The 27336-nt window shown below is 42.1% G+C and overlaps 1 protein-coding gene across 2 annotated transcripts; it reads left to right on the plus strand.

Moving 5' to 3' along the window:
• Positions 1-340: 340 nt before the first annotated feature.
• LOC148864669 (protein TOPLESS-RELATED PROTEIN 2-like) lies at positions 341-15115 on the plus strand. Of its 2 annotated transcripts, none has more exons than XM_088980215.1 (25): positions 341-1490; positions 1643-1822; positions 1916-2029; positions 2123-2281; positions 2716-2893; positions 2980-3106; positions 3212-3321; positions 3502-3640; positions 3774-3883; positions 4170-4239; positions 4352-4425; positions 4509-4604; positions 4687-4782; positions 5027-5154; positions 7046-7280; positions 7383-7550; positions 7658-7765; positions 7847-7993; positions 9046-9156; positions 9244-9426; positions 9617-9745; positions 10171-10266; positions 10506-10691; positions 14070-14239; positions 14638-15115. In XM_088980215.1, exons 1-25 carry the CDS (start codon positions 1411-1413, stop codon positions 14846-14848), a joined length of 3405 nt encoding a protein of 1134 aa, XP_088836341.1. In that variant the 5' UTR covers positions 341-1410; the 3' UTR covers positions 14849-15115. The 2 variants fall into 2 exon arrangements, with proteins under 2 accessions (XP_088836341.1, XP_088836342.1); XM_088980216.1 differs by having other exon boundaries at positions 14641-15115.
• The last annotated feature ends 12221 nt before the right edge of the window (positions 15116-27336 follow it).

Raw genomic sequence — 27336 nt, forward strand, 5'->3', positions numbered from 1 at the left:
TTGTCCGCTTGCTTTTAAAATGACCTCACTGTCCTCCAACACTTTCCCTGAGTCTAACAAAGCGACAATGAATATTCCTTTGTCCGGCGTTCTGACTTTAAGTACTTTCTTGTCCCTTTCTAAAAAATATCATTTACTTTTCTTTTTAGAAATATAATTTCTACTTATTTATTTCTTTTTAATTTTTGTTTTAACTAAAACTATGTCTATTGCAATTTATTTGATGAATTTTAAAAGTATATTCGCTATCAATTAGGGTAAAATGGGAGAGGATAGAATGGTAACTATTGTCGTATTAAGGATAAAATGGGAAAGGGAAGAAAGTCCGAATATAAATGAGGCAGTTGCATAATTTGATGGTTGATTAACTGAAGGGGTTGGTTTGGAAATTTGTAAAATATGAAAAGAAACTGAAGTGACGCAGCAACCTAATCGCGGTTTTTTGGGGACATTCAAAGCGGACACAGAGAGAGAGAAGGAACTGAACACGGCGGCTACAGAGAGTGTGAGAGCGATGCAAAGATAAAGAGAGAAAGATACGGAGGTGTTAGAGAGTCGCAGAGACCGGAGAGAGAGAGGGAGAGGGAGGAGTAGAAGAAGAGATAGAGCGTCTATCTGTCCAAAACCCTAACCCTAGAAATGGTTTCTGCTTCATTCTGTATTATCTGGAGTCTGAACACTGAGTAAGAAAGTGGTCGTGCCTTTTTAGGTTATTTTTTTAGTTTATTGGATAAGTTATTTGCTTCCCTTTCTTTACTCGTTGGATCAGTAGAAACTGGAACAGATACTCATTTCTGCAAAAGTAGATTTCTAAAATCGAATTCTGGGAAAAGTTTGCTATTTACTTTGGATTTGGTTGGTTGGTTGGATGGATGAACTGTGAGTTTGGACTTGGAAATTAGGGTTTTGTTGAGACTTTTCATTGAAGGAGGGAGGAGAAAGAAGGAAGTTTTGAAGACAACGACGTCCAGGAGGAATAGGGGAAGCTATACTGGACTTGGTCTTCTGTTGTGTGTTGTTCGGGTCAGATCTTTGTATTTATTCGTTGGGAAATGTTAAAAAATGATTATTTTTCTTTTCCAGAAAAAGTGATGGACTGGAGTTAGTTTCTCTTTCTTTCGTCAGAAGAGTGATTTAGGGTTTTATGTTATTTACGGCTTAGATCTCATTGGTGTGAAGTTGTAAGAGCGTTCTGATGAAATTGTTGTAGAGACAACGTCCATCGGCCATGTACTTATGCTTGTGTAGTTCATTCATGTTTTAGGCAGTAGATAGGGGAAGACGAAGGTTGTGAAAAACTGAGAGTTGGATAACGACTTTGTCATTTAGTTACTTGGATTTGTCATCCTCTGTTTCTTTTTGGTTTGATATCAGATCTTTGCGCTGGAGCGGTTAGGGATACCGGGAACCATGTCTTCCTTGAGTAGGGAACTGGTATTCTTAATCTTACAGTTCTTGGATGAGGAGAAGTTCAAGGAAACTGTCCATAAGTAAGCCTTCCGTTTTCTTTATTATTTTAAAAAAATCTAGATGTTTTTAAGAAGTTAATAACTGAATGTAGCTGTTTATCAAAATAGAAAAAAATGCGTCTATTCTAGTTCATTTACTGTTCTTTGATTTTTTTATGGGTGACTCTTTGTAGGTTGGAACAAGAGTCTGGGTTTTTCTTCAATATGAAACACTTTGAAGATCAAGTCCAGGCGGGTGAATGGGATGAAGTTGAACGGTATTTATGTGGGTTTACAAAGGTTGAAGATAATCGGTATTCAATGAAAATTTTCTTTGAGATAAGGAAACAGAAGTATTTGGAAGCTCTTGATAGGTTAGTCCTTGTTTTGGTCATTTGATAGCTCTTTCATGGAATCTCTAGGGGCCTTGGAATTATAGTTTAATTCTTTCTTGTTCCACTGCTCAGGCATGACCGAGCCAAGGCGGTTGAGATTCTTGTCAAGGATCTTAAGGTTTTTGCGTCTTTCAATGAAGAACTGTTCAAGGAAATCACCCAGCTGCTTACTCTTGAGAACTTTAGGTGCAAAATTTTCATTTTTCTGTGAATTTGTAGTGGTTTCCATTATTTGAATCTAATGCATTTTTTTTCCTGTTGCCATGTTCGAGCCATCAGGCAGAATGAGCAGCTTTCCAAGTATGGTGACACAAAATCCGCACGGAATATTATGCTTATGGAACTTAAAAAGCTTATTGAAGCAAATCCTTTATTCAGAGACAAACTTACATTTCCACCCTTCAAAGCCTCACGGTTGAGGACTTTGATAAATCAGAGGTGATAGAGGCACATCCCTCATTTACATTACTTGTTCCTAATTCTATCCATGTTTTTTAGTCATCATCCGTTATATTTCTTCCTGTTTGAATTATTGCCCTCAATTTAATCTTATGCAGTTCTGCTTCTTCCAATCAAATTAATACTAACTTGTAGTTGTAATTGATTAATTGACTAATGCTTTGCAATATTGAGGGTGGGCCTTGTTGCAATGGTTGGGTTGCTCCATTGTGGCCTGGGTGGTGACCAGGGTTCAATCTTGGAAACAGCCTCTGTATGTGCAGGGGTAAGGCTGTGTACCCTCTCCAGACCCTGCATTGGCGGGAGCCTCATGCAATGATCTGCCCTTTTTTTACTAATGATTTGCAATGCTTATGGAACAAATTTACTAAATTCCTACTTATATGAGCTCCTCTTTATTGTGGTATTTTCAGTCTGAATTGGCAGCATCAGTTATGCAAGAATCCACGTCCAAACCCTGATATCAAAACACTTTTCACTGATCATACCTGCGCTCATAATAATGGAGGTCGGGCTCCACCTCCTACCAATAGCCCTCTTGTGGGACCCATTCCCAAAGCTGGGGCATTTCCTCCTATTGGTGCCCATAGTGTAAGTAAACTGTATCTGACTTTGTGCATAACCCTTGTTATCAAATACTCTATGATGTTCACTTTAGCTCTTGTTCTTTCTGGCAGCCATTCCAGCCAGTTGTTTCCCCATCCGCTAGTGCAATTGCAGGGTGGATGTCAAGCAACAACCCTTCTTTACCTCATGCTGCTGTGGCAGCAGCCCCTCCTAGCCTTGTACAGGCCCCTAATGCGGGTTAGTTTTTTCTGTCTGGTTTTAGCTTCAATTGATACTGCTTCAGATCTATGATGAATTATGAAGACTGTTAAATTGATCTTTACATTATATTAATGCCTGCAGCTGCTTTCTTAAAGCACCCGAGGACTCCTACTAGCGCTCCAGGAGTTGATTATCAATCAGCTGATTCAGAACATTTGATGAAGCGGATCCGCACTGGTCAACCTGATGAGGTGTGGAGGAACAAAATAGCATGTCTCAAAAAGTTGAGAACTATGATATTCATCAAAAAAGAATGAAAGTTATGAACTATGATCAATAGCACTGTGTGGGTGATTAATATAATCTCCTTGTATGTGTACACGACTGCATATGCTCAAGATGACATATAGGCTTTATATATGTTCTTATAGGTTTCATTTTCTGGTGCCACACATCCTCCAAATATCTATTCTCAAGATGACCTTCCTAGAACTGTTGTGCGGACACTTAACCAAGGATCCAATGTAATGAGCATGGACTTCCATCCGCAGCAACAGACTATTCTTCTAGGTTCTCGCTTCACTGGATCTTTGCTATTCCCATTACAATTTTTCTCTTGCCAATTGTAGAATGTCCTTTAGCCCACACATTTTTGTGGTTGTAAATTGCTGAGCTTCATGTTTCTGTTCCGTTGTGTCTTCAGTGGGTACAAATGTGGGTGAAATTTCAATCTGGGAAATTGGATCCCGAGAAAGGCTAGCACACAAAACTTTCAAGGTTTGGGATATTTCGGCTTGCTCGATGCCTTTGCAGGTATTGATTATTGTGACAGTATATGGGCTAGAACTCTTTTTGAATTTTATACAAAACATTTAGCGTATATAATTTTTTTTTTTAATCATCATTATCATCTAAATCTTGTCCCAACCATATGGGGTAAGCTACATGAATCCCGTTTCACCATTGTTTTATGTTTCAGGGCCTATTTTGATTTTTTTCTTTTAAATTCAACATAATGAGATTGCTGAAAATGTTGAGCTTAATAATGAAATTGCTAAACTCACTTTTATTCATTACCTTTTGTGGTTAAATTTTCCAGACTGCATTGATGAAAGATGCAACAATATCTGTCAATCGATGTATTTGGGGCCCTGATGGATCCATACTTGGTAAAGCTAAAAAATTTCCTTCACTGTTACTTGCAGTCCTTTATTATTCAGGAGACTTCTTCCCTGTGTTAGATCACATTTCTTATTTTCTTATTTATACTTGACAAATTAGGTGTTGCATTTTCAAAGCATATTGTGCAAATATACATGTACAACCCAACTGGAGAACTGAGACAACATTTAGAGGTAATTATGCAATCCCCCTCCCCCCTCCAGAAAATACAGTCGTGAGCATGTGAACATTGCTGACTGCCTGTTCTATATTATAGATCGACGCTCACATTGGTGGTGTTAATGATATTGCTTTTGCTCATCCCAACAAGCAACTATGCATTGTCACATGTGGTGATGACAAGACAATTAAGGTATCAACCTTGAGAGACAAATTCAGTTTTACCCAAAATGATAATATGGTTGTCTTCAATAGTAACACTTTGTGCAATACAGGTCTGGGATGCTGTAGCTGGCCGGAGGCAATATATATTTGAAGGCCATGAAGCTCCTGTATATTCTGTTTGCCCTCACTATAAAGAGAATATCCAGGTAATTTTTCTTTGCTTTCTAATAGGCCAATATCTCATTAATGTGTAAAACAAAGTTATTGTAAAAGGGTTCTCTTGTGAGTGGCATTTTTCATTTAAATCAATAAATTCTTCTTTAGTTATCAATAGAAAAGAAAATAGGGTGATCTTAAAATGCTTCCCTTGAAATGGCTTAAAAGGCTTGCCTTTTCATTGACTGCCAATTTACGAACTCATTTCATTTTGGGTTTTGGCTTCATATGCAGTTTATTTTTTCTACTGCAATTGATGGGAAGATTAAAGCATGGCTATATGATTGCTTGGGATCTAGAGTGGATTATGATGCTCCTGGACTTTGGTGCACCACAATGGCATATAGCGCAGATGGAACAAGGTTAAATTTGCTTACCTTGGACTAAAGCAGTAATAAGTGGACTCTGTGCACAGGGAACAGTCAGCAGTTATATTTTTTTTCCGTACACCAAGTGTAATGGCTTCTGGTTCTTTATTTTTATTGTTACAAAGCGAGTGCATACCCTTTTCCTTTTCTTTTAACTTTTCTAATCAATAAGGTGGAATTTTTTCATATCAAAATAAAGTGGTGATTGGTGGCGTTTATGCACCTAGGAAAGAAGATTAGTGGATTGTAGCTATCTGTTCTACATGTCGATTGTCAAGTTTTATGGCTTATGTATGTTTGCTGTTACAAAGCCACTCCATTCACCCATGTGTTGCTTTTCCTTTTTCTTTCTTGCTTGATTAAGAAGCATGATAACTGGGCATGCTTCATTATCTTAAATATGGCCATGTTGGTTATTATGTTTGATGCTCATTGTAGGCACATGCCTTCATTATCTTAAGTGTGTGCATATTCAGGTTCCTAGAGGCATGGGCAATTATCGGTTATTCTTCCAAAAGGAAAGGAAAGCAAGAAAATATTATCAAAACTTACCATATGTTTAACACTTATTGAATTTATCTAGAGATAAACTCAAGATATTTGACATAAAGTAAGTGGCAGACATATGTATTTGGGTTTTCAAAAATTGTGATAAACACCCCATATGTGTTGTGACTATTACATGTCAGTGTACATGTTAGTTTCTTTATTCTTAGCTAAGCTGGTTTCAAAAGGTAGCTAGTGGTAAGACACCTAATGGAGTTGGTGAGCCTGAACTCTGACCATGACCATGTGTCACATCCATAATTGTTGAGCTTGGTTGGCAAATGACTGGAATACAAAAATGGGTTAGATATTAGGTTTGCTTCAGTGGATTGTATCCAAATCTGGGTTGAATTTGGGAATGGATGTATAACTCTTTTGTATAACTCTTAAGGTTTCAGTAATATTTGGGGAGAAATGAGTAAATCTCTAATAATAAACATGTTTGGTTTATATTTGGATCTGACTAAGATAAAAATATTTGTGCTTTAAGGGTTGGATCTGGGTTAGGCTTTATTAAATTAGATTCGATGTGGGTCCTGCTTTGGATCTTCTAAGGCATAAAACATTTCAATCTGGATTCTGTTCTAGATCTGAACCATTGCATGCACTGGCTAGTGACTTCCAGTAGTTTTTTCTGTTAGCCTTGAATGTGAAACTGTGAATAGGATCATAGATGAGGATTATTTTTTTGTGGTTTGCCCCACCTGGCTCATTGCTATATTTTGATACCTTGAATTTGAGTCGAGTGGGTTATTCATTATATCATAGGTGGTACTTATGGTATTTAGAGTTTAAATACGACTTACATGTAGAAGGCTACAATTTTCCTTTTAATAAGTAACATACTCTAACCAACTGATACAAGGATTTTTTAAATATCCGATGACATTTAGGGGTCATTTCTTAGTGTAATGGTAAAATATTGGGCTGTCAATAAGACTGTAAGTTGCCACTTCATGCAAAAAAGAAAAAAAAAAGGAAAAAAAATCAAATGTTAGGTCTGTATCAAGTCCACCCCTCCCAAGAACCTAGATAACAAGGGCCAATATGGGGTTAAGGTCCTTGTTTCATTCATAAAAAAAGGCCCTTACTTTCAGAATTTAGATTTTTAAATTCTTGTATATTATGTTTTTTTCTTATTTTCACAAAACTAGTGCATCAACTTTTTCTTGTCTGTGCTTTGATCTCTAGGAGCCCTTTGTACTCTCAATTCTTTCAAGTCACTGTTTTTGGTTAGAAACCATTCTTTCTCAAGGACCAAAATATGTATTTGCTTGGCCCTTTCTAGTTCTGATGTTAAGTTTTGGTGTTTACATTGTTACTGTCTATGTTTTTTCAGGTTGTTCTCTTGTGGAACAAGTAAAGAAGGTGATTCTCACCTGGTTGAGTGGAATGAAAGTGAAGGAGCAATCAAGAGAACATATTCTGGTTTCAGGAAGCGATCCTTAGGAGTTGTTCAGTTCGACACAACAAGGAACCGCTTCTTGGCTGCTGGTGATGAATTTCAGATCAAGTTCTGGGATATGGACAATACCAACTTGTTCACAACTACTGATGCTGATGGCGGATTACCTGTTAATATTAATACCTTGCTAACTTCTTTTGATACAAGCACTTCATTGTGCAAACTCTAGAAACTGTGGCTTTTTTTCTTACTGTTATGGTTCTTCTTGCAGGCAAGTCCTAGATTGAGGTTCAACAAGGAAGGGTCATTATTAGCAGTCACAACAAGTGACAGCGGTATCAAGATCCTAGTAAACACTGATGGGCAGCGTTTGATAAGAATGCTGGAAAACAGGACATTTGAGGGATCTCGAGGTCCTTCTGAGCCTATCAATACAAAGGTAACTTATTTTTTTCTCTTCTATTTATTTTCATATTAATTAATAGGTATGCTTCTTCATCATGCATATGATGTTTCTATACTTACTACTGCCCTTTCCCTTGGCAGCCTCCAATTGCTAATCCATTGGGTCCTGTAGCCAATGTTTCTGCCCCATTAGTGACCTTGGAACGTTCTGATAGAATATTACCACCTGCAGTATCTATTAGCAGTCTTGTAAGTTATCCTTCTTTCAAGTTACTTGAAGTTCTTATCAAAATAGACTTTTAAAATTATTCAGGATGCTTTCGATTGTAGGCACCCATGGACAGTAGCAGGATAACTGACATTAAGCCAAGAATCCCAGAGGATGTTGACAAGATTAAAAGCTGGAAGCTGCCTGATATCATTGACTCAGCTCAATTAAAAGCTCTGCGGTTGCCTGATCCCATGGCAACTGGAAAGGTATGTTTTAGACAACAAACTATGTATGCCTTAAATAGAGTTCTTTTTGAATAGCTGCTCATTTCTACTTTTTTTAGATTTCATATTATATTATCGTGCACCTCATTTAAGCAAATTGACTGCCTCTTAAGAAGATAGTGCTAGTAAAATGGATAAGAGGTTTATTGATAAAAAAAAAGATAAGAGGTTAGCAGAACTATGAATTGTTATTTTGCTCCAAGCTCTTTTTTTTTCTTTAATGTTGAAGATGTTAAAGCCATCCATGTTAAATTATAACAGTAGTTTGTGATCTTTACTGGTCAAAGCACAACAAAGCTGAGTTACTAGCTGCTGTTCAAGAGATTCAGGTTGCTAACCAGCTTGGGGTGGAACATCTTCTAATTGAAGGAGATTCTCAGGTGGTTGTAGGGTGGCTGTTAAACCGAACACTGCCATATGGGGATATGGAGATCTCCCCAAAAAAGTTAAGTGGATGACTAGAAGAATGAGAGTGGATGTTAAATGGGTAAGCAGGTCGGCAAACACTCTGGCTGATTCTTTGTTCAAGCAAGGGGTATCCCGTATCCAGGGAAGGTCTTTTTTGGGCATCTTTGTAACTTATTCTAGTAAGTAGGGAACGCTGTATCTGAATATTCTGGAGAGGTAGTATCTCATGCCTCTCCTTGGGATGCTTGTACTTCTTACCTTTGGTATCTAATAAAATTTATTCAATTATATAAAAAAAAGCACAAGAAATCTCAGCTTTCAGAAATGGTGTGTATCTGTACCTTGGCTATTTTATGAGCCACCATATGGGGTGTTGGGACAATCCTGATATAAGCATTCTTTCATTCCTATGCTTTTCTGTTTTCAGATTTATTACTATTTAGTTTTCTGCTGTTGCTTAATCTCAGAGTGGTTCATTATTCTCCAGAATGTGGTAGACCTCTCTGAATTGTTGGGAGTAGGTCTTAGGTTGAGGATCTGTATGGATGGTTTTATTTGCATTTTTTCATTTCCCTATCTTCATGAGGTGGATCTAGTATCTGAGGTACATGCTTCTTGAATTGCAGATTGTGCGTCTAATATACACAAATTCAGGGCTGGCTGTATTGGCCCTTGCATCCAATGCGGTACATAAGTTGTGGAAATGGCAGCGTACTGATCGGAATCCATCTGGCAAGGTTTGCTTTATTTGAATTTAGTTATGGTATCCTTTTTTTGAACATTTGTTTTGCGTTCCTTATTTGTATATTTGTTTTCGTTTTCAGTCCACTGCATCTGTTGCACCACAATTGTGGCAGCCCACAAATGGAACTCTCATGACTAATGACACAAGCGATACCAACTCAGCTGAGGAATCAGCTGCATGCATTGCATTATCAAAAAATGATTCTTATGTTATGTCTGCATCTGGTGGAAAGGTCTCCTTGTTCAACATGATGACATTTAAGGTGTGACATCTCTTTTTCTTTTTTTCTTTTTTTCTTTTTTTTTTTTCAGTTATCACTTTTGTCATGCCTCACGAGTTTGACATTCTTGGAGTTTGTCTATTAACTTTCTGGTGCACTTAATGGTCATGCAATAGTATGCTGTCTAAGAGATTCAAGGTAATCACTTCAAACTTTTTTTTGGCCATATCAGGTCATGACAACTTTCATGCCACCACCTCCTGCAGCCACCTTCTTGGCATTCCACCCTCAGGACAACAATATCATTGCCATAGGGATGGAAGATTCAACTATACAAATATACAATGTGCGGATTGATGAGGTAATGATTTATCCTGTTCACTTGCAGCATGGGTGGTTGCCTAATGTTGCGCTTTTTTATATTAATGAATTATGGAGACTTTTATGTTGATCTCTGGGAGTTTATAAGAATTAGTGTGATAATCACTTTGGAGGTCTTACATAGTTTTACTCATTTAGTAGCCAAAATGTTTTGTGCTACCTTGCCTATATCTGAAATTTTTGGATATCGTTTTCTGCTCATCTGTTTGAGTAAAATGCAAATGGATATTGGACAGCAAATGCACTTTTATTTAAAAGTGATGTCTATGTCAGTTGCATTGCTGGATGTCTCTTCTTTTTTTCTTTTTACTTTGGAGTGGGCAATGTGGTATATCGTACAAATTGGATAAATTTCCCTATCATGTATTGTTCTGAAGTGTTTCTAACTTTTAATTGATTTTTCAGGTTAAAACCAAACTGAAGGGGCATCAGAAACGAATAACTGGCCTTGCATTTTCCCAGACTTTGAACGTATTGGTATCATCAGGGGCTGATGCACAGGTATTGATTGATAAACTGCACATTGTGCTTGGAAAAAACCATTACCATGAGAATGTGTACTCCGGTGACACTGTGATTGGTAATTAGGATTTATATTTATGTAATTTATATATAGATGAACACAGGACCATTTAGGAGCTGTTGTCTTGCTTCTCTTTAGAAACAATGTAAATGATTCATGTAGTTCCTTAATTATTATTAGTTGTGAATAACTTTTCTGTTACGGGTTGAATATACAGCTTTGCATGTGGAGCATTGATGGATGGGAAAAGAGAAAAGCACGATTCATACAAATACCCCCTGGCCGCTCCACCCCACTGGTTGGAGAAACCAAGGTCCAATTCCATAATGATCAGGTTCATTTATTAGTGGTCCATGAGAGCCAAGTTGTTGTGTATGACAGCAAACTTGAGTGCCTGTGCTCAGTAAGTTGTTTATCTCAATTTATTATTACTAATTCAAATAAGTGAATATTTTACTGATTTTATATATTTGTTTTCCTTATCTATCCTCAATGCTTCATGTTTATAGCATATGGATATAAAAATAGAAAAAAGAGCAAGTTCTATGCTTCATGTTAGGGCTGTTCATGGGTCGGGTTGGGTCGGTTTACTAGTTTTTTTTTTCAACCGACCCTACCTGGTCGGGTTACCTAAAGATTTAACCGAAACCGACCCTCTATTAAGCAAAACCGGCCTGATCGGTTTAGGTCGGTTTGGGTTGGTTTTGGTTTAAATATATACATTTCCAAAATATATATATTTCAGCTTTAAATATATATATATATATATATATATATATTATTTCAGTGAGAATATATTTATAGATAACTTGGCTTGGTTTCGGTTTTCATGTGTGAAAATTGAAACTCTTTTTAGCAAGAAGGCTGCAGAGAGTGGGCTTTGGGATGGCTTTGCAATCTTGTTTGGAAAGGAAAAAGTTAATATCCTTCAGTTTGCAGACGATACCTTATGTTTTGTTGATGCTTCCCCAAGTCAGTTGGAGGTGGTGTTTGGAATTCTGAGTTGGTTTGAGGTGGTGTCTGGTCTCAAGGTCAACTTGAGTAAGTCTTAGATCATCCCTATGGGTCATGTTACAAACTTAAAAGATTGTGCAGATGTGATGGCTTGTCAGATTGCTTATCTCCCGGTCAAGTACTTGGGGCTTCCTCTTGGGGTAAAGTGTACTTCCTCTGAGACTTGGGTTCCAGTTATTGAGAGAATGGAGAGGAAACTGGCATTTTGGAAAGCTAAATATCTTTCTTTTGGGGGTAGAGTAACATTGATCAAGAACACTCTCTCTAATCTTCCTACTTATTTCCTCTCCCTTTTCCCTATTCCAATCAAAGTTGCAAATAGATTGGAGCAATTCCAGAGGAAATTCTTATGGAGGGGATGGGAGGAGGAAAAGAAGATCCACATTGTAAATTGGGAACAAGTGTGTCTTCCTAAGGAAGTTGGTGATCTGGGAACAGGAAAATTGAAGAAGTTCAATTCTGCCCTTCTTAGCAAATAGCTATGGAGATTTGCTAATTAAAGAAATGCATGGTGGAGAAATCTTATTGTGGAAAAAAATGGGGTGGATTGGGGTTATTGGAGCTCCAAGTGCCCTTCTACAAAAGGGCTAAGTTCCATATGGGCAGGTATCTTGAAGGTCTTTCCTTTATTTGAGGAAGGAATTTGATTTAAGGTGGGAAATGGGGAAAGGATTAAATTTTGGAAAGATTCTTGGTGCTCTGAAGTGTGCTTGAAAGAAGCCTTCCCTCTCTTGTATCAAATTTCTGTTAATCAGGATTCCTCTGTTGCCGAGAACTTTAATGTTTCAGGTAATTCTATTATTTGGAATCCGCTTTGTAGGAGGAGTCTCTTTGATTGGGAAGTTGAAGAGTATGCGACTCTGTTGGGTTTGCTTAAAATCAGAGGATTGACTCAAATACAGAGGATGCTTGGAATTGGAAATGGGAAGCCAATGGTTTTTTCACTGTTAAGTTCATGTTCCTTAATTTGGTCAGTTCAGGTCAAGTGAACTTTCTGGCTAGGCAAATCTGGAACTCAGCTAGCCCCTCTAAAGTAAATTTTCTGATTTGGACAATGGTTTTAGACAAGTGTCTGACCAGAGTGAATCTGATGAGACATGGCATTCAGATTCTGGATATTTCATGTGGCTTGTGTGGTGGTTCAGCAGAATCTATTGAACACCTGTCTATTCATTGCCCAGTTTCGACTTATATCTGGGGGCATTTCCTTAAGGCCTCGGAAGTCAATTGGGTAATGCCAAATTCAGTGAAGGAACTGCTGTATTGCTGGAAAATTGAGGGCCTCGGCAAGAAAGGTAACTTGGTTTGGAACACTATTCCGGCAGATGTTCCTTGGACTATTTGGACTGAAAGAAAACCGAAATTTTCCAAGGTAAAGCTAAAACACCAGAGGAAATGGTGCAGAAAGCTGTGGGCAAATTATTGTCTTGGATGTCAGCAACAGAGGATTTTAAAAATCAGAATATGCGGTTGTTGTTTAGTTCTCAGTCTTGGATGAGATTGTAATCTGAGATGGCCCTAGGCAGCCTCTAATGGCCTAGGCTCTATTGTGTTGTTCTTTGATTTAATAAAGTACCTTACCTTTTACAAAAAAATAAAAAAATAAAAAGAAAAACCATCCAAATCGGGTTGGGTCGGGCTGGATTGGTCAGTTTGGTCGGTTTGGATTTATTTGTGAACAGCCCTATTTCATGTTTTGGGAAAAATGCTGATGGTTCAAATTTTTATGGATATGGAACGTGATGAACTTAACGTTCTGGTGCAACGGCTTTGCTGCATTGCATCTGAATCATCATTGAAATTAGGTTTTCATATCTTGGCTGTGGTTCTAGTAAAGACTTAATGGTGAAAAGTAGAGAAAATTTGAAATTCATTGTAGCAAACATGCAAGGGAAGATTTCCATCACGCTGAGTGGTAAAAGTCCTAGGTTTTCTTGCCCTTTTTTGTGTTTGAAGGGCAGTTTGTAGCCCTGGACTGTGTTCAATTTGTCTAGACTATCCAATGTCATATGACATACCTGCATCTTAACTAGAAAGGAAAGATTGGAGGAAAATTAAATTATTTTATAATAGAAAATCTTCAACTACTTGCCTGTCAAGAGGTCCAATAAAAACTCAAGTGACTAGCTAATATGTCATTTTCTTGCTAACCAGTGGATGAATATTAGGTTGTAAGTTTTTGGCTTTTCCACTGTTTTTTAAACCATGAGTTCGTTGTTAACAATTTGTAGTCTTTGAACGAGTCTGAATTGTTAAGGTAGTCTTCTGAAGTTTGTTATTTTTGTATTGATAAAAGAAGTTACTTTTATTTACTTGTTTCCATTTTGTAAAACCTAATGAGGTTTTCTTTTCCTCCTTTTAGGTCAACCAGTACTAGTTAACTAATGCCAAAAGCATGTTTTAATTTACTTAGTTTTAAAGCTAAAACCCTAAACGTTTACTTGATATTCGACTATAGTTTTGAAGTCCTCTTGGGTGCTGTTTTGTGTTCAATTTAGAGAGCCATAGGAATTTTCAATATATGTCGCTGTATAAGTAATGTAGTTAGAGACAAAAATATTAGGGCTTCTTTTGTTCTAAATTTTCCATGCTTTTAAAGTGTCGCATGTTATAAATCTATACCAAGTTGCAAACTGGCTCGTTGCAATTCATAAATCAATAGGATTTTTCAATAATTCTGTTGACTTGGCTTAAACTTGCTGTTATGGCGTTATGATTTCAGTAACTATGGTTGGTTATGTATACTTTTATCTTCAACATCTTGCAGTGGTCACCAAGAGATGCGCTTGCTGCTCCCATCTCAAGTGCAATATACTCGTGTGATGGTCAACTGGTATATGCAGGATTTTGTGATGGTGCTGTTGGAGTATTTGATGCAGACAGTTTGAGGCTTCGGTGTCGAATAGCACCCTCTGCTTATATGCCTCCCTCTGCCAGGTATGCAGTGGTGTAATGATATCTATGCATTAGTGCACCTTTGAAGTATTTGAATGATTGCTTCCGTCAATGCACCTAATTCCTGCTCATAGCCATGTACATATGTACCTAATTCCTGCTAAACCTACAATAAATGTTTGGGGGAATTGGATGGAATTATTGTCCCCTATGGTTTTATTGTTATGTATACCTTGTTCCCGCTAATAATTCCATCGGGTAGGCTGGCATGGTGGGTTGCTTCACATTTTTTTTTTTCTGACAAACTGCCCAGAAGAGTTGGAAAGCTCTTTCTTTTCCATTCATTACATGTTAAGATTCTATTATAGATGATTATTAAATGAACTTTTGGAATTTCTGAAGCTTACTTTAACCCTTTGGCACTGACTTGGATCCTGCAGCAGCAGCATTGTCTACCCACTGGTGGTAGCAGCTCATCCGTCTGAGCCCAATCAAATTGCCCTTGGCATGAGCGATGGTGCAGTCCATGTGGTAGAGCCATCTGATGCAGAGCCTAAGTGGGGTGGTTCGGCCCCTCAAGATAATGGAACTCTATCTTCTATCCAGTCAAATCCTTTAAGTAACCAGCCATCTGAAGCAAATCCCAGGTAATGGTAGCTTCAAGTCTCAGCCTCACCACCAACACCCAAAACAAGGTTTACAGAGAGAACATGATGCTTCTATGATGTGCAGCAGGGCTCAACCTTTTTTTTTTTTTTTTAAATCTCCCGTCGTGCTTTTGTTGTCCATATGATCCGTCTCATCTTCATTTGTAAATGTTTCCTTTCTTTGATTTTTATTTTATTTAGGTAAAATTCTATTGAAAAAAGAAGTGTACATCGTCGGGTAGAAATCAAACGCGTAGAAATCTCCACTTCAGCTGTTTGGCTTTCTTCTCAATCTAATTTAACATGGGAATAGGATAGTTGGAGAACCATTTACTCCCCTGTTCTCATCTGTCCCCATCAGTCCCAGTCATTGACTCATTGCCCGTTTGGGAGGGCTTTCAGACAGCTGCTTTAGGTATTGCATGATGCATGGAACCCAGAATGTTTTGGTAAAAATCTGGATAGCCGAAAATAGTGGACTTTCTGCTGAAGTTATTATAGGCAAGGTTCAAAGTATGGATTCGATACGTATCGTGCTGGTGGCTTCCCGATACGCCCCTACAGGGGTTGTATCGGGTCAGCCACTGGTTCGGAGAGTAGTCGTGTTTTAAACTGGCCCATTGTATCGGGTCAGCCACTGGTTTAGAGGGTAATTGGGGTTAAACCGGCCCCTCTGAACCCATTTAAAAAGAATAAGTAAAATTAAAAAATGTACGTCAGGGCGTATCAGCCAGTGTCAATACTTTGAACGTTGATTATAGGTATTCAGAAGCGGCGTAGTCAATGCAGCCCAATCAGGTTAATTAATCCCTCCGTTAGATATTATTTTAAAGAAATATGTATATTTATGCATTAATTAAATATTTCTAAAAATAAAAATTTAATAATTTTGGGTGGTCTATAACTAGGGGTGCTTATTCTAGCCATGGGTCTTTTTTGTGAATCGAATCGGTAGTACCAGTTTCTAGAAAACTGGTAACCAGAATCGAACCGAAATCAGTCGATTAATTGGTTGACTGGTTTGGTTCTTTGGTTTTTCGTTTTTTTAACTTTATAATATTTATTATAAAAATATATATAAATATATAATAAAAAATTGTACATATATATAATGTGTATTTATTAATTTATAATATATAAAATATGTATAATATATATAAATATATAGAAAAACATGTATGATGGTCTTGGTTAATCGTTGGTTTTTTAAATTGGTTAACCGAAACTGAATCAGTACCTTTGGTTTTTTAATTACACCAAACCGATTAACTGATTTTTTGGTTTAATTTCAGTCGTTTTTTTTTGTTTTTTTTGCTCACCCCTATCTGTACTCTTTCCATGCATGAATTTGCTTCATTAGGCTTAGAAAAGAAATAGAAATAAAAATATCTATTTTAATTATATACAAATTTCCCATTTTTTCTTTAATTATATACAAATTAATTCTCTAAGCCTAATAAATCAAATTCATGCATCGGAAAAAGAGTTACAGACCACCCAAAATTATTATATTTTTATTTTTAGAAATATTTAATTAATGCATAAAAATAGATATTTCTTTAAAAAAATATCTAACGGGGGGATTAATTAAGGGATTAGTCAATCGTTAAGCTAGATAGGACTTAGTGACAGCTGGAATAATTTTAATGGGTTAGTAGAGAGGGGAGTTAGTAGGAAATCCGGACTGCTCCCAAAGGGGCTTTTAGGTATAAAGATATGTATCATTTTAAACATCCGATAAGAATGCGCCAAGTCCCAATAACCCTACAAACCTCTGGCGAAAGAGGCAAGAGATTAGTGGGATTAGTTGAATTTCATTTTTATTAGTTTCGTCTTCGCTTTTACTTCATGCTTAGCACAATGTTCCAAGCCTCAACCCTACAATGTTACAATGTTCAAAATATTGATGCGTATCAGCCTGTATAAACTGACATGTATCATTGTCCGGAGCTTTCTGTGAGTGTATCAGGATTTTGGATGAACAGAATTAAAATCGGCCCTTTTGATTTGGATTTAAAATAATAATAACAAAAAAAAATTAATACTATCTGATAGGGTGTATCGATATTTCGAACTTTTACAACCTCAATGGAAAGGATGGGGGGTCATGACATCGAGATGAAATAAAATCGTGTCAAACATTACGTGTCCTCAGTTGTATGAGTTCCCTTTTTCTATACCTGTGTATGTTTCCACGTACCAATCGATGAGAAAAGTCTTTTGACAGGGTGGTGAGACAACTTAGAACCCTTGAGTATATATTGCAAGCTTGCAACCACAATAAAAGGGGAGTCTCAGCTAAATATACGATAAGTACATATTGTAAATGTATAGAGGGTTTAATATTATTACATTCGTCTTTTGTTTCTTTTATCTTCTTTCCATGTTTTATGGTAGTGGGATAATAACCATTCCGTACTTGGTACGGGGTCACTATTCCGACCTTTGTTTGATTCCATTGTCGGTTAATATTAGGTTATTTATTTATTTTTTTGTATATACACAGTTTAGTTTTATTTAAGAAATTAAATCAATTTTTATTTATAAATGACGGTGTGCGATCTGGTCACTCCTATCTGGCAGGGGCTATGCTCCTACCTGGCACTGAACGAGGTATCTGCACATAAGAACGTGAAGGATTCCCGAAGAGTTCGCCCGACGGGAACACTCCAATGCTTAAGTTAGAACTCGATAGAGAATTGAGAGAGTTGCAAGAAATAAATGCTAAGAGTGAAGATGCGCAATTTTCGATTACCGCTTTTCCTTGGGGGTCGGATCCCTTATATATTAATGTTTTGTCAAGTTGGGTGTAACCGCCTCTGACTATAGCCGTTATTTGCCAGGGTTGAGTAGGTGGGCACAGGTAATCGTCACAGGGTACGACCCTGTCAGTCGAGAGACATTTTTGGAGCTGGTAGGCACGACGCTGCCTATTGAGAGATGTGGGCATAGTCCTCTGGATTGGCAGGTGCTGCGCCGTCAGATAAAGGACGTGGGAGTAGTCTAACGGGCACGGTCTTGTCAGATAAGAAGCTTCCCGAAACCCTCAGATCACTCAATAGCGAACTACTTGTAGCGAGTTGCTTGGTAGCGAGCTCCCTGGTGTTGAGATGCCTTGTAGCGAGCTGCTTGGTGGTGAGCTGTTAGGCTAGGTTTTAGCGAGCTCATTACGCCGAGTTGTAGGCAGGCTGTCATGTTGAGCTGTCACTTACGTTGAGTCATATCCACGTGTCGCCTAGTCAGGAGGTCAAGTTAAATCACCCTTTATCAATTGCCCCCCACTCCTCGGGCTAAGGGTCTTGCTCTAGCGCGGGGAGTTTACGAAGTGACAAGTGGATTTGATCCGTAATTCAAACTACCTTGACTGACCACGTGAGGTATACGTGCTGATGTCACACGACTTATAGATTCTGCGGGCTCCAAAAAATGCGCTAAATTGCCTTCGGTCTCGGAGGACGTGCAACCGGTTTTATTATGAGTCGTTAAATTCACCTTAATCGAGACCATTGGTTTTCTGGCACAGTGGCTATAAATAGGAGGGCCCATAGCCTCATTTGTTTTTACGCCAACTTGCCTTGCTTTCGATTTTAAGGTCGCGCCTTCGCCTTGATTGCTCGAGCTCTCCTGTTGCTTCTTTCAGTTTACTCTTTTTGATCAGTCCTCTCCCTTGCCAAACAATGTCTGGGTATTCGTACGACAGTGTTTTTTCTCAGGATGGTAATTAGGACGAGGTTCCCTCGAGCTCGGGGGGAGCTTGGGGGTTCCCCGAGGGGCAGGCTTCCGAGGTTCTGGAAGCCTCTGGTAACTTGGCTTCCACTTCCCGGAGTCGGGAGCTAGATAGCTTCGGCCCTTCCTCCATGTCAATGGAGAGACTTCGGGCCCTAGTCTTCCAGTACGATCTCCCCAGGGAGCTCACCTATAGCCTCTCAACTGGCAACTATCCCTGGGAGCATGATTATGATGAGATCGTGATCTTTGAGGAGCAGCTCGTGGCTGGTCTTCGACTCCCTCTACATCTTTATTAGTGGAGGTCCTCACCCACTTCAACGCCACCATAGACCAATTGCACCCGAACTCTGTTCGGAATTTGGTGGGGACTATCTCTTTGTTTTTTGAGTACTGTCTTCCTCTATCCCTCGACACTTTTGCTTCCATTTTGTCGATCAAGAATGCCTCCCCCGAAGCCTTTCCAGATAGGCACTCTTATTACTTTTCCCCCCGTCCTGGCTTGAAGCTTTTGCACGAGTTGCCTAATAGGATTCTGGCCTAGAAGTGGGGTTATTTTATAGTTCACAACCCTGAGGGGTGGCCCTTTCTGACTCACTAGAGGGCCGCCATTCAGGATCCGGGCATTAGCTTCGACCTAAAGGTTCAGGAAATGCTGCAGTCCTGGGCGGAGGTCGGCTTCTTCTGTTCGGATTACTTGGCTGAGGACAACCTCGTGCAGGCCGGTCTGAGATCCGGTAGGTTACCTTTAGGTCTTTCTCTTTTTTTTTTTTTTTTGCTAGGCTAATGCCTTGTATTTCTTGCAGCCAAAATGTCAGGTGTGGATGCGCATCATCTCTTGTCGAGCTCCTAGAGGCGCAGGGCAAAGAGGTCCCGCCTGGACCGGGTGTCTACTTCTAGGGCTGTCGATTTCGAAGCCGCAGACCCATCTTTTGTTCCGCCGCCGGAGGTTCCACCCACGTCATACGAGGGGGTAGCCGCGGAAGGCAGAGAAGAAGGAGAGGTCCCACCTCCAGGGTAGTACCCTCCGGTTGAGCCGTTCGAGTAGTCCGCCTTCCCAGTGTTCCCTACCGAGGGGCGAGATGAGAGCATCACCAACTTCCTGCTGGCCTCGCGGAAGAGTCGGGAGTCGATCTTCCACGAGGAGATCGCGGCATGGTTCGGAATTCACCCTAGGCGGCTCTTGGGGCTGGCCTCGTCCCACTGCATGGTGGTAAGTGCCTGCTTTTCCCCCTTCTCTTTTTGTTTTTTGTTTTTTTTTTTTTACTTACCCCGGTTTTCCATTGGCAGGTGAACTCCGCCCTCCACGCCATGGCCTATTAGATGGCTGTTCACTCCCAGGACGCCCACCACCAGAGGAGGGAGGTGCAGAGGCTCCAACGCGAGCTCGATCGGGCTTGGGGTGAGGTCCTCTAGGCTCAGAAGGGAAGCGAGGCCCAGGGGCTGCCGGTCCAGGATCAGGAAGCTCGGATCTCCCGGTTGACCGAGGAGAGAGCCCGTTATAGGGAGGAGTCCTTGAGGGTGGCCGAGGAAAGGGAGCGGCTTCGTCAGCAGATTCAAAGTTTGGAGGCCACGCTTCATGAACGGACTCAAGCCTTCGATGCTGCTGTGGAGGAAGAGCAAGTCAAGGCGGTGGACCTCTTCAAAGGGTCCACGGAGTTTCAAGACCTCCAAGTCGACTATGGCACGAAGTCCTACCGCTCGGGGTTCAAGCTTTGCCGATACCTGGTCCGAAAAAAGTTCTCTGATCTAAGTCTTGATGGCATTACAATGAAGGACATTGGCTCGGAGGTGGTGGATGCAGTAGAGGAGGAGGAGCCTAACTCCCTGGAGGAGACTAACGAGGATGTGGAGGTGGTGGACCCCTAGGGCTGGGGTTGTTCTTTTTCTTTCTTCTAGACATTGGAATGCATGTTCCCGGGTGGCTGAGCCCGGTTTTCTCTTCTTTTCTTTCTTGAAGTACTCTCTCGGGCTGGGGTTGTTCTTTTTTTTAAGAACCTTGGTATGAAATGTTTGTTTTTGCTTAGAATGACTTCTTTTTTTATCTAAGTCACGTAGATAGGTTACCTGAGTTGCCGAGCTATTGAGCTGGCAACAAGCAAGGGTAACTGAAGAATCATCTCGAATTACGCAAGCTACTTAGAGCGCCAAGGTCTTTCGTTACCTCGATGTTTTAGCCCTTGGTCCATTCTCCCAGAGTTCGCCCATGCTGAAGAGGCGACTGGGTGTCGAGGTCTTTAGCTCAGCTTTTTGGCCCTTAGGCTGGGGGAGCGACTTATAGTCTATTATCCCGGAGTTCGCCCATGTTGAAGAGGCAACTGGGCGTCGAGGTCCTCAGCTCGGCGTTTTGGCCCTTAAGCTGGGGGAGCGACTTAATAGTCCACTCTCCTAGAGTTTGTCCATGCCGAAGAGGTGATTAGGCGCCGAGGTCCTTAGCTCGGCATTTACAGGTAATATTGCCTTAGGTTGACAATATTCCTTGCTTGAGGGACCTACTTCCCTTCTAGGGTTTCGAGCTCATACGTTCCTTCCCCGAGCACCTGCTTTACTCGGTAGTGTCCTTCCCAATTTGACTCGAACTTACCAACATCGGGCTCAGGTACCATGACTTTATGAAGGACCAGGTCTTTGATGCGGAGGTTCTGCCTCTTGACCTTGACGTTATAGTACCAAGCTACACTGCTGGCAGGCCGCAGTCCTAATGTATGTGAGGTCCCGTACTTCGTCAAGTAGGTCGAGGTTGGTGCGTAGCTCATCCCCGTTTGTCTCGTCATCGTACACTTCCAAACGTAGCATGGGGACATCCTCGGCTGGGATGACAGCCTCAATGCCGTATGTGACGTTGAAGGGTGTTTTGCCTGTTGCGGTCTTCACCGTGGTTCGATAAGCCCATAATACACTGGGCAACTCATCTACCCACAATCCCTTAGCTCGGTCTAGGCGCGCTTTCAGTCCATAGAGAATGGCTCTATTTGTGACCTCCGCTTGATCATTTGCTTGATGATGTGCCATCGAGGTAAAATTCTGTTGTATTCCCATATCCTTGCACTAGTTCTGGAATTTAGTGTCCTCGAACTGCTTGCCATTGTCAGAGATCAGTACTCGGGGTAGTTTGAAACGATAAACTATATTCTTCTAGAAGAAGTTCTGCACATTCCGCGGTGTGATCGTTGTGAGGGGTTCAGCCTTCGCCCACTTAGTGAAATAATCAACTGCTACCACTAAGAACCTCCTCTGTCCTGTGGTTGGTGGAAATGGTCCGAGTATATCGATCCACCATTGTGTGAAAGGCCACGGGCTGGTGTTTAGGTCGGCAATGAGCTAGTGGTGGATGTTGGCGTGCTTCTGACATTTGTCGCACTTTCTGACAAACTCGATCGCATATGCCTTCATCGTTGGTCAGTAGTATCCCTGTCGTAGCGCTTTCTGGGCGAGAGCCCTGCCCCCCAAGTGTCCACCGCACAGGCCCTCATGATTGTCGCGGAGCACGTGCTCGGCCTCGGAAGGTCGCAAGCAACACAGGTAAGGGAGAGTGTATGATCTTCGGTACAACTATTCGTTTATTATGATGTATTTGGTTGCCTGACGCTCTACCCTTTTTTCAGCATTATGATCTGCAGGGAGGGTCCTATGGAGTAGGAAGCTTGTGAGCGGATCAATCCAGCTTGGCTCTACTTGTACGACAGGACCGACCTCCTCTGCCCCCTCGAGAATGCTAGGCCGAGGCAAGTTCTCTATGTACACAACTCTCATGGTTTTATCACTTGTGTTGGCTAGTCGGGACAGGGCGTCGGCCTCAGTGTTCTCAGATCTCGGGATTTGCTTGATGAAGTAGGATAGAAAGTTGAGCAGAGCCTCTCTTACTTTGGCTAAGTAGGCGACCATGGTTGGCTCGCGAGCTTCATATTCACTTGTGACTTGGTTGACCATGAGCTGGGAGTCACTACAGATGACGATGTGCTTGGCTTTCACTTCATTTGCTAGAGCCAACTCGGCTATTAACGCACCGTACTCTGCTTCATTGTTGGACGCAGCGAACTCAAAGCGTAGCACGTACTCTAGTTTCGCACCGCTTGGCCCATACAGAACGATTCCAGCTCTGCTACCCTACTGATTTGATGAGCTGTCCACGTGAAGGATCCAGGGCTCCTCATCCCAGTTCGGGTTAACTAGGAGAGAAGTCGTGCTGGTTGTTCCCTTGTGGTGCTCAGGCTCGTCCGGCCTGGGGACTTCGGTGTTGAAACTACATTCTACGACAAAGTCAGCCAAGGCTTGAGCCTTGATAGCAGTTCATGGCTTGTACTAGATGTCGTACTCGCTTTGCTCGATGGCCCACTTCGTCAACCTACCAGACACCTCGGGTTGAGCAAGACTTGCCTTAGAGGCTTATTGGTGAGAACAACGATAGTATGAGCTTGGAAGTACGGACGAAGCTTCCAAGTTGCAACAACTAGAGCATACGCCAACTTTTCAATCTCTGGGTACCTCGTTTCTGCCCCCTGCAACACTTTGCTAACATAGTAGATAGGTCGTTGGACCCGATCTACCTCTTTTAGTAGTACTGAGCTGGCTATCTCGTCACTCGCGGAGAGGTATAGCTCCAAAGTATCTCTGACCTCAGGTCGGGTCAAGGTTGGGATGTGGATGAGGTACTTTTTGAGCTCGTCGAAAGCGAACTGGCAGTCTTCGGTCCATTCAAAGTCTTTGCTTTTAATTGCCTTGAAGAAAGGCAGGCAGCGATCTGCCGATTTGGACATGAAGCGACTCAGAGTGGCTATGCGACCGTTCAACCTCTGAACCTCCTTCAACTTTCGGGGTGGTCTCATATCTAAGATTGCCCTAATTTTTTTAGGGTTAGCCTCAATGCCACGTTGGTTGATGATGTAACCTAGGAATTTACTCGAGGTGACACCGAAAATGCACTTGTTTGGTTTAATTTCATGTTAAATTTATGCAAGATTTCAAAGACAGAATGTAAGTCCTTTATTAAATCACTTGAAAACTGAGTTTTGACGACCATGTCGTCTACATAGCATTCTACTTTCTTGCCGATCAACGGCTCAAACAATTTGTTTACAAGTCTTTGGAATGTTGCCCCGACTTTTTTCAGTCCAAAGGGCATGACCTTGTAGTAGTATAGGCTGCGCTCGGTTATAAAGGCTGTTTTTTCTTCATCGGCAGGGTCCATTATGATATGATTGTAGCCCGAATAGGCGTCCAAGAAGCTCAGCAACTCATGCCCTGAGGTCGCGTCCACCAAACGGTCGATCCTGGGAAGTGGGAAGTAGTTATTCGGGCAAGCCCAATTCATGTCGGTATAGTCGACGCACATGCGCCATTTACCGTTAGCCTTTTTTACTAGAACAGGGTTGGCCACCCAGCTCGGGTAATGGACTTCCCTAAAAAAATTGGCTGCGAGGAGCTTCTTGACCTCCTCGCCAACTCCTCTCCAACGCTCTGGGGCTAGGTTGCGTTTCTTTTGTTTAACGGGCCTAACGACATGATCGATGTTTAGTTTGTGAGTTATGGTGCTAGAGTCTATGGCAGGCATCTCTGCCACGAACCATGAAAAAACATCTAAATTTCTAAGCAAGAAACTTACCGGTTGAGATCGCAGAGGTTCCTCGACTAAAGCGCCGATCTGAAGTGTCCGAGTTGGGTCCTCTGTCGAAGTTGGCACGGAAATAGTCTCTTTCGTAGGTGCAGCTCGCACTTCGCAATGCTCCGTAGGTCGCTCCAGCTCGAGGTCGTCTGCCACCTTGGCTTTTCCTTTGAGAGCGGCAATGTAGCACTTGTGAGACTCGAGCTGATTGCCTCGCGCTACCCCAACTCTAAAGTCCGTGGGGAACTTCATCGCCAAATAATAGGTGGAGACCACTGCACGTAGAGCATGGGTTATGGGGGCCAGGTGCTGACCTCCACAGGTACAATGGTCCTCCCCAAGGGCCTAACTTCCTCTCTGCTGAAGCCCACCAAGGGAGTACTTGCAGGCTTGAGGTCGCTCTCTTGGAGCTAAAGCTTATCGAACGCAGCTTTGAAGAGGATGTCTGCCAAGTTGCCGGAGTCGACGAGGGCGCGCCACACCTCGAAATCATTGATCCTTATCTTCACGACAAGCGCGTCATCGTGAGGGTAGTGGACTTTGCATGCGTCGTCCTCGGTGAAGAAGATCGGTTCCTCTGTTCTTGGCCGCTTTGGGGGGTTCTGCTCTTCCCTTCTGATCTCACGAGCTGAGGTCCGAGCTGCGGCCAATGTGCAGCCCACAACAAACGATCCTCCGGTGATCATATGTATGGTCCCCGGACCTGGACTCTCTTCGGGAGGTGGCCTATGTGGCTGCTCGCCTTTCCTGCTGCTAGATTCGGGGCATCCCTGCCTTGCTCGCCCTACTGACTTGCTCTTCTATCTTGTCGCGGAGGTTCTTACAACTTTCGGTACTATGACCGTGATCTTTATGAAAATTACAATACAAATTTTTATTTCTAACACTCGAGTCCCCTCTCAACCGAGGTGGCCACTTCACATACGGGGCGTTCTTGACCGCCATGAGAATCTCAACCCGCTTTGCATTTAGAGGTGTGTAGTCAGTCCTTTTCGCTGGAGGAGGTCGGAAAGACTAACATGTCCTTCCTCCTCGAGTTGGGTCTGTCTTTTTCTTGCTGTCCCCATGAATCGAGAACTCAACTTCTCTTTTCCTCTTTTCAAGCAAACTTTCATTCTTCTAGTTAATCTCCTCCTCCGTTCCTATGAACTGGTCCGCGAGTTTGAGGAACTCGGTTATAGTCTTAGGCCAGTTGACAACTACATGCCACTTAAACTCCTTGTGTGTTATGCCTCTATTGGCTGCTGTGAGGCGCACTGCAGGGTCTAAGTCAGGTATCTGTAGACAAGCATCATTAAACCACTTGATGTAGCTGTGGATGGACTCTCCTTCCCTCTGGACTATGCCGAGGAGACTTTCTTGGGTTCTAGGGCATCTTTTGTTGGTGATGAAGTGGGAGGTGAAGACCTGCACGAACTGCGCCCAACTTTTTATTGTCCCGGGTGCGAGGTTCCTGTACCACGTGCGGGCTACTCCTTTGAAAGTGGTAGAGAAGGCCACACACATGCAAGAATCACTTGCCCTTGCTAGGTGCATCTGCGACTAGAAGGCATCCACGTGATCATTCGGGTCAAACGATCCGTCATACTTGTCCAGGGGAGGTAATTTGAAGTCCTTGGGCATTGGGACGACCAAGAGTTCAGGAGACAGAGGGGATGGTACGGAGAGGAGCAGAGTGGTTTTCACTTTGTCCAAGCTTACCTCTTCTTTCTCTTTGAGTTCAGGCAGGTGATGTGTCGTAGTTCGACAAGCTCTGCATTGGTGCTACTCGCTTCTGTGTTGTCAGGAACGGTTCTTGCAAGGAGTGGCTTGGACTACTGATGATGACTGTGGACCGGTCCTTGCCTGGAGTCCACAGCCAGGACTTCGAATTGGTTCTCAAGGAGAGGGGCCACGAACTCGGAAAGCTGAGGTGATGCGGGTCTGGGAGGCTGAGAGTTTCCCGACCTAACCGCGCGTAGAGAGCTAGGTGTGACTGGATTCTCCCTCCTATCGCAGGATGAGACTGGCTCCTTGGAGGATTCTGGGCCTGGGAGGTCTCTCCCTGGTGAGAGGGGCGTTCATTTCGGCGGCGAGGCTTAGTCTGTTGTGGGGCCGGGTGCCGTGGTGGAATCGACGACTAGTTCAGAGGCAATAGGGGGACCTACTGCTGATACTGCTGCTAGTATACATGGTGTAGAGCTTGCTGCTAGTACAACTGAAGTTGTTGGACTTGCTGCACTTGAGCTTGTATGGCTCGCATGCAATGCATCAAATCTTCGAGCTGGTTTAGTCCAGCTAGTAGGGGAAGAGAAGGCTCAGTGAAAGTGGTGCCTACTGTGGAGGGGAGCGGAGAGTTCACCGGTGTCGCGATCTGAGGCACATTCAGCATCGGGACCCCATCCACAGAGAGAGGAAGGGTGAACTATCCGATGCACACTATAGGTAGCTGAGGTTCAGGGGAAGTGTTCGCACCTGAGTTGCGTCCGACGTTGCTGGAGGAAGCCATAGATATTGAGGTTGCAAAACTTGGTGGAAGAAGGCTTTTCGAAGTGTTCCTACAGATGGCACCAAATGATGGTGTGCGATCTGGTCACTCCTACTTGGCAGGGGCTATGCTCCTAGCTGGCTCTAGACGAGGTATCTGCACAAAAGAACGTGAAGGATTCCCGGGAACCTTGCCCGGTGGGAACACTCCGATGCTTAAGTTAGAACTCGACGGAGAACTGAGAGAGTTGCAAGAAATAAATGCTAAGAGTGAAGATGCACAATTTTCGATTACCCATTTTCCTTGGGGGTCGGAGCCCTTATATATTAATGCTCTGTCAAATCGGGTGTAACCGCCTTTGATTCTCTGCCGCAGCCGTTATTTGCCAGGGTTGAGCAGGTGGGCACAGGTAACCATCATAGGGTATGACCCTGTCAGTCGAGAAACGTTTTTGGAGCTGGCATGCACGATGCTGTCTGTTGAGAGACGTGGGCGCAGTCCTCTGGATTGGCAGGTGCTACGCCGTCAGACAAGGGACGTGGGAGCAGTTTGACGGGCATGGTCTTGTCAGATATGAAGCTTCCTGAAACCCCTGGATCGCTCAATAGCGAACTACTTTGTAGCAAGTTGCCTGGTAGCGAGCTGCCTGGTGGTGAGATGCCTTGTAGCGAGCTGCTTGGTGGCGAGCTGTTAGACT

This window comes from Nelumbo lutea, chromosome 3 (assembly GCF_056320005.1).
Source record: "Nelumbo lutea isolate HS-2025 chromosome 3, American lotus-T2T, whole genome shotgun sequence".
Taxonomy (NCBI): domain Eukaryota; kingdom Viridiplantae; phylum Streptophyta; class Magnoliopsida; order Proteales; family Nelumbonaceae; genus Nelumbo; species Nelumbo lutea.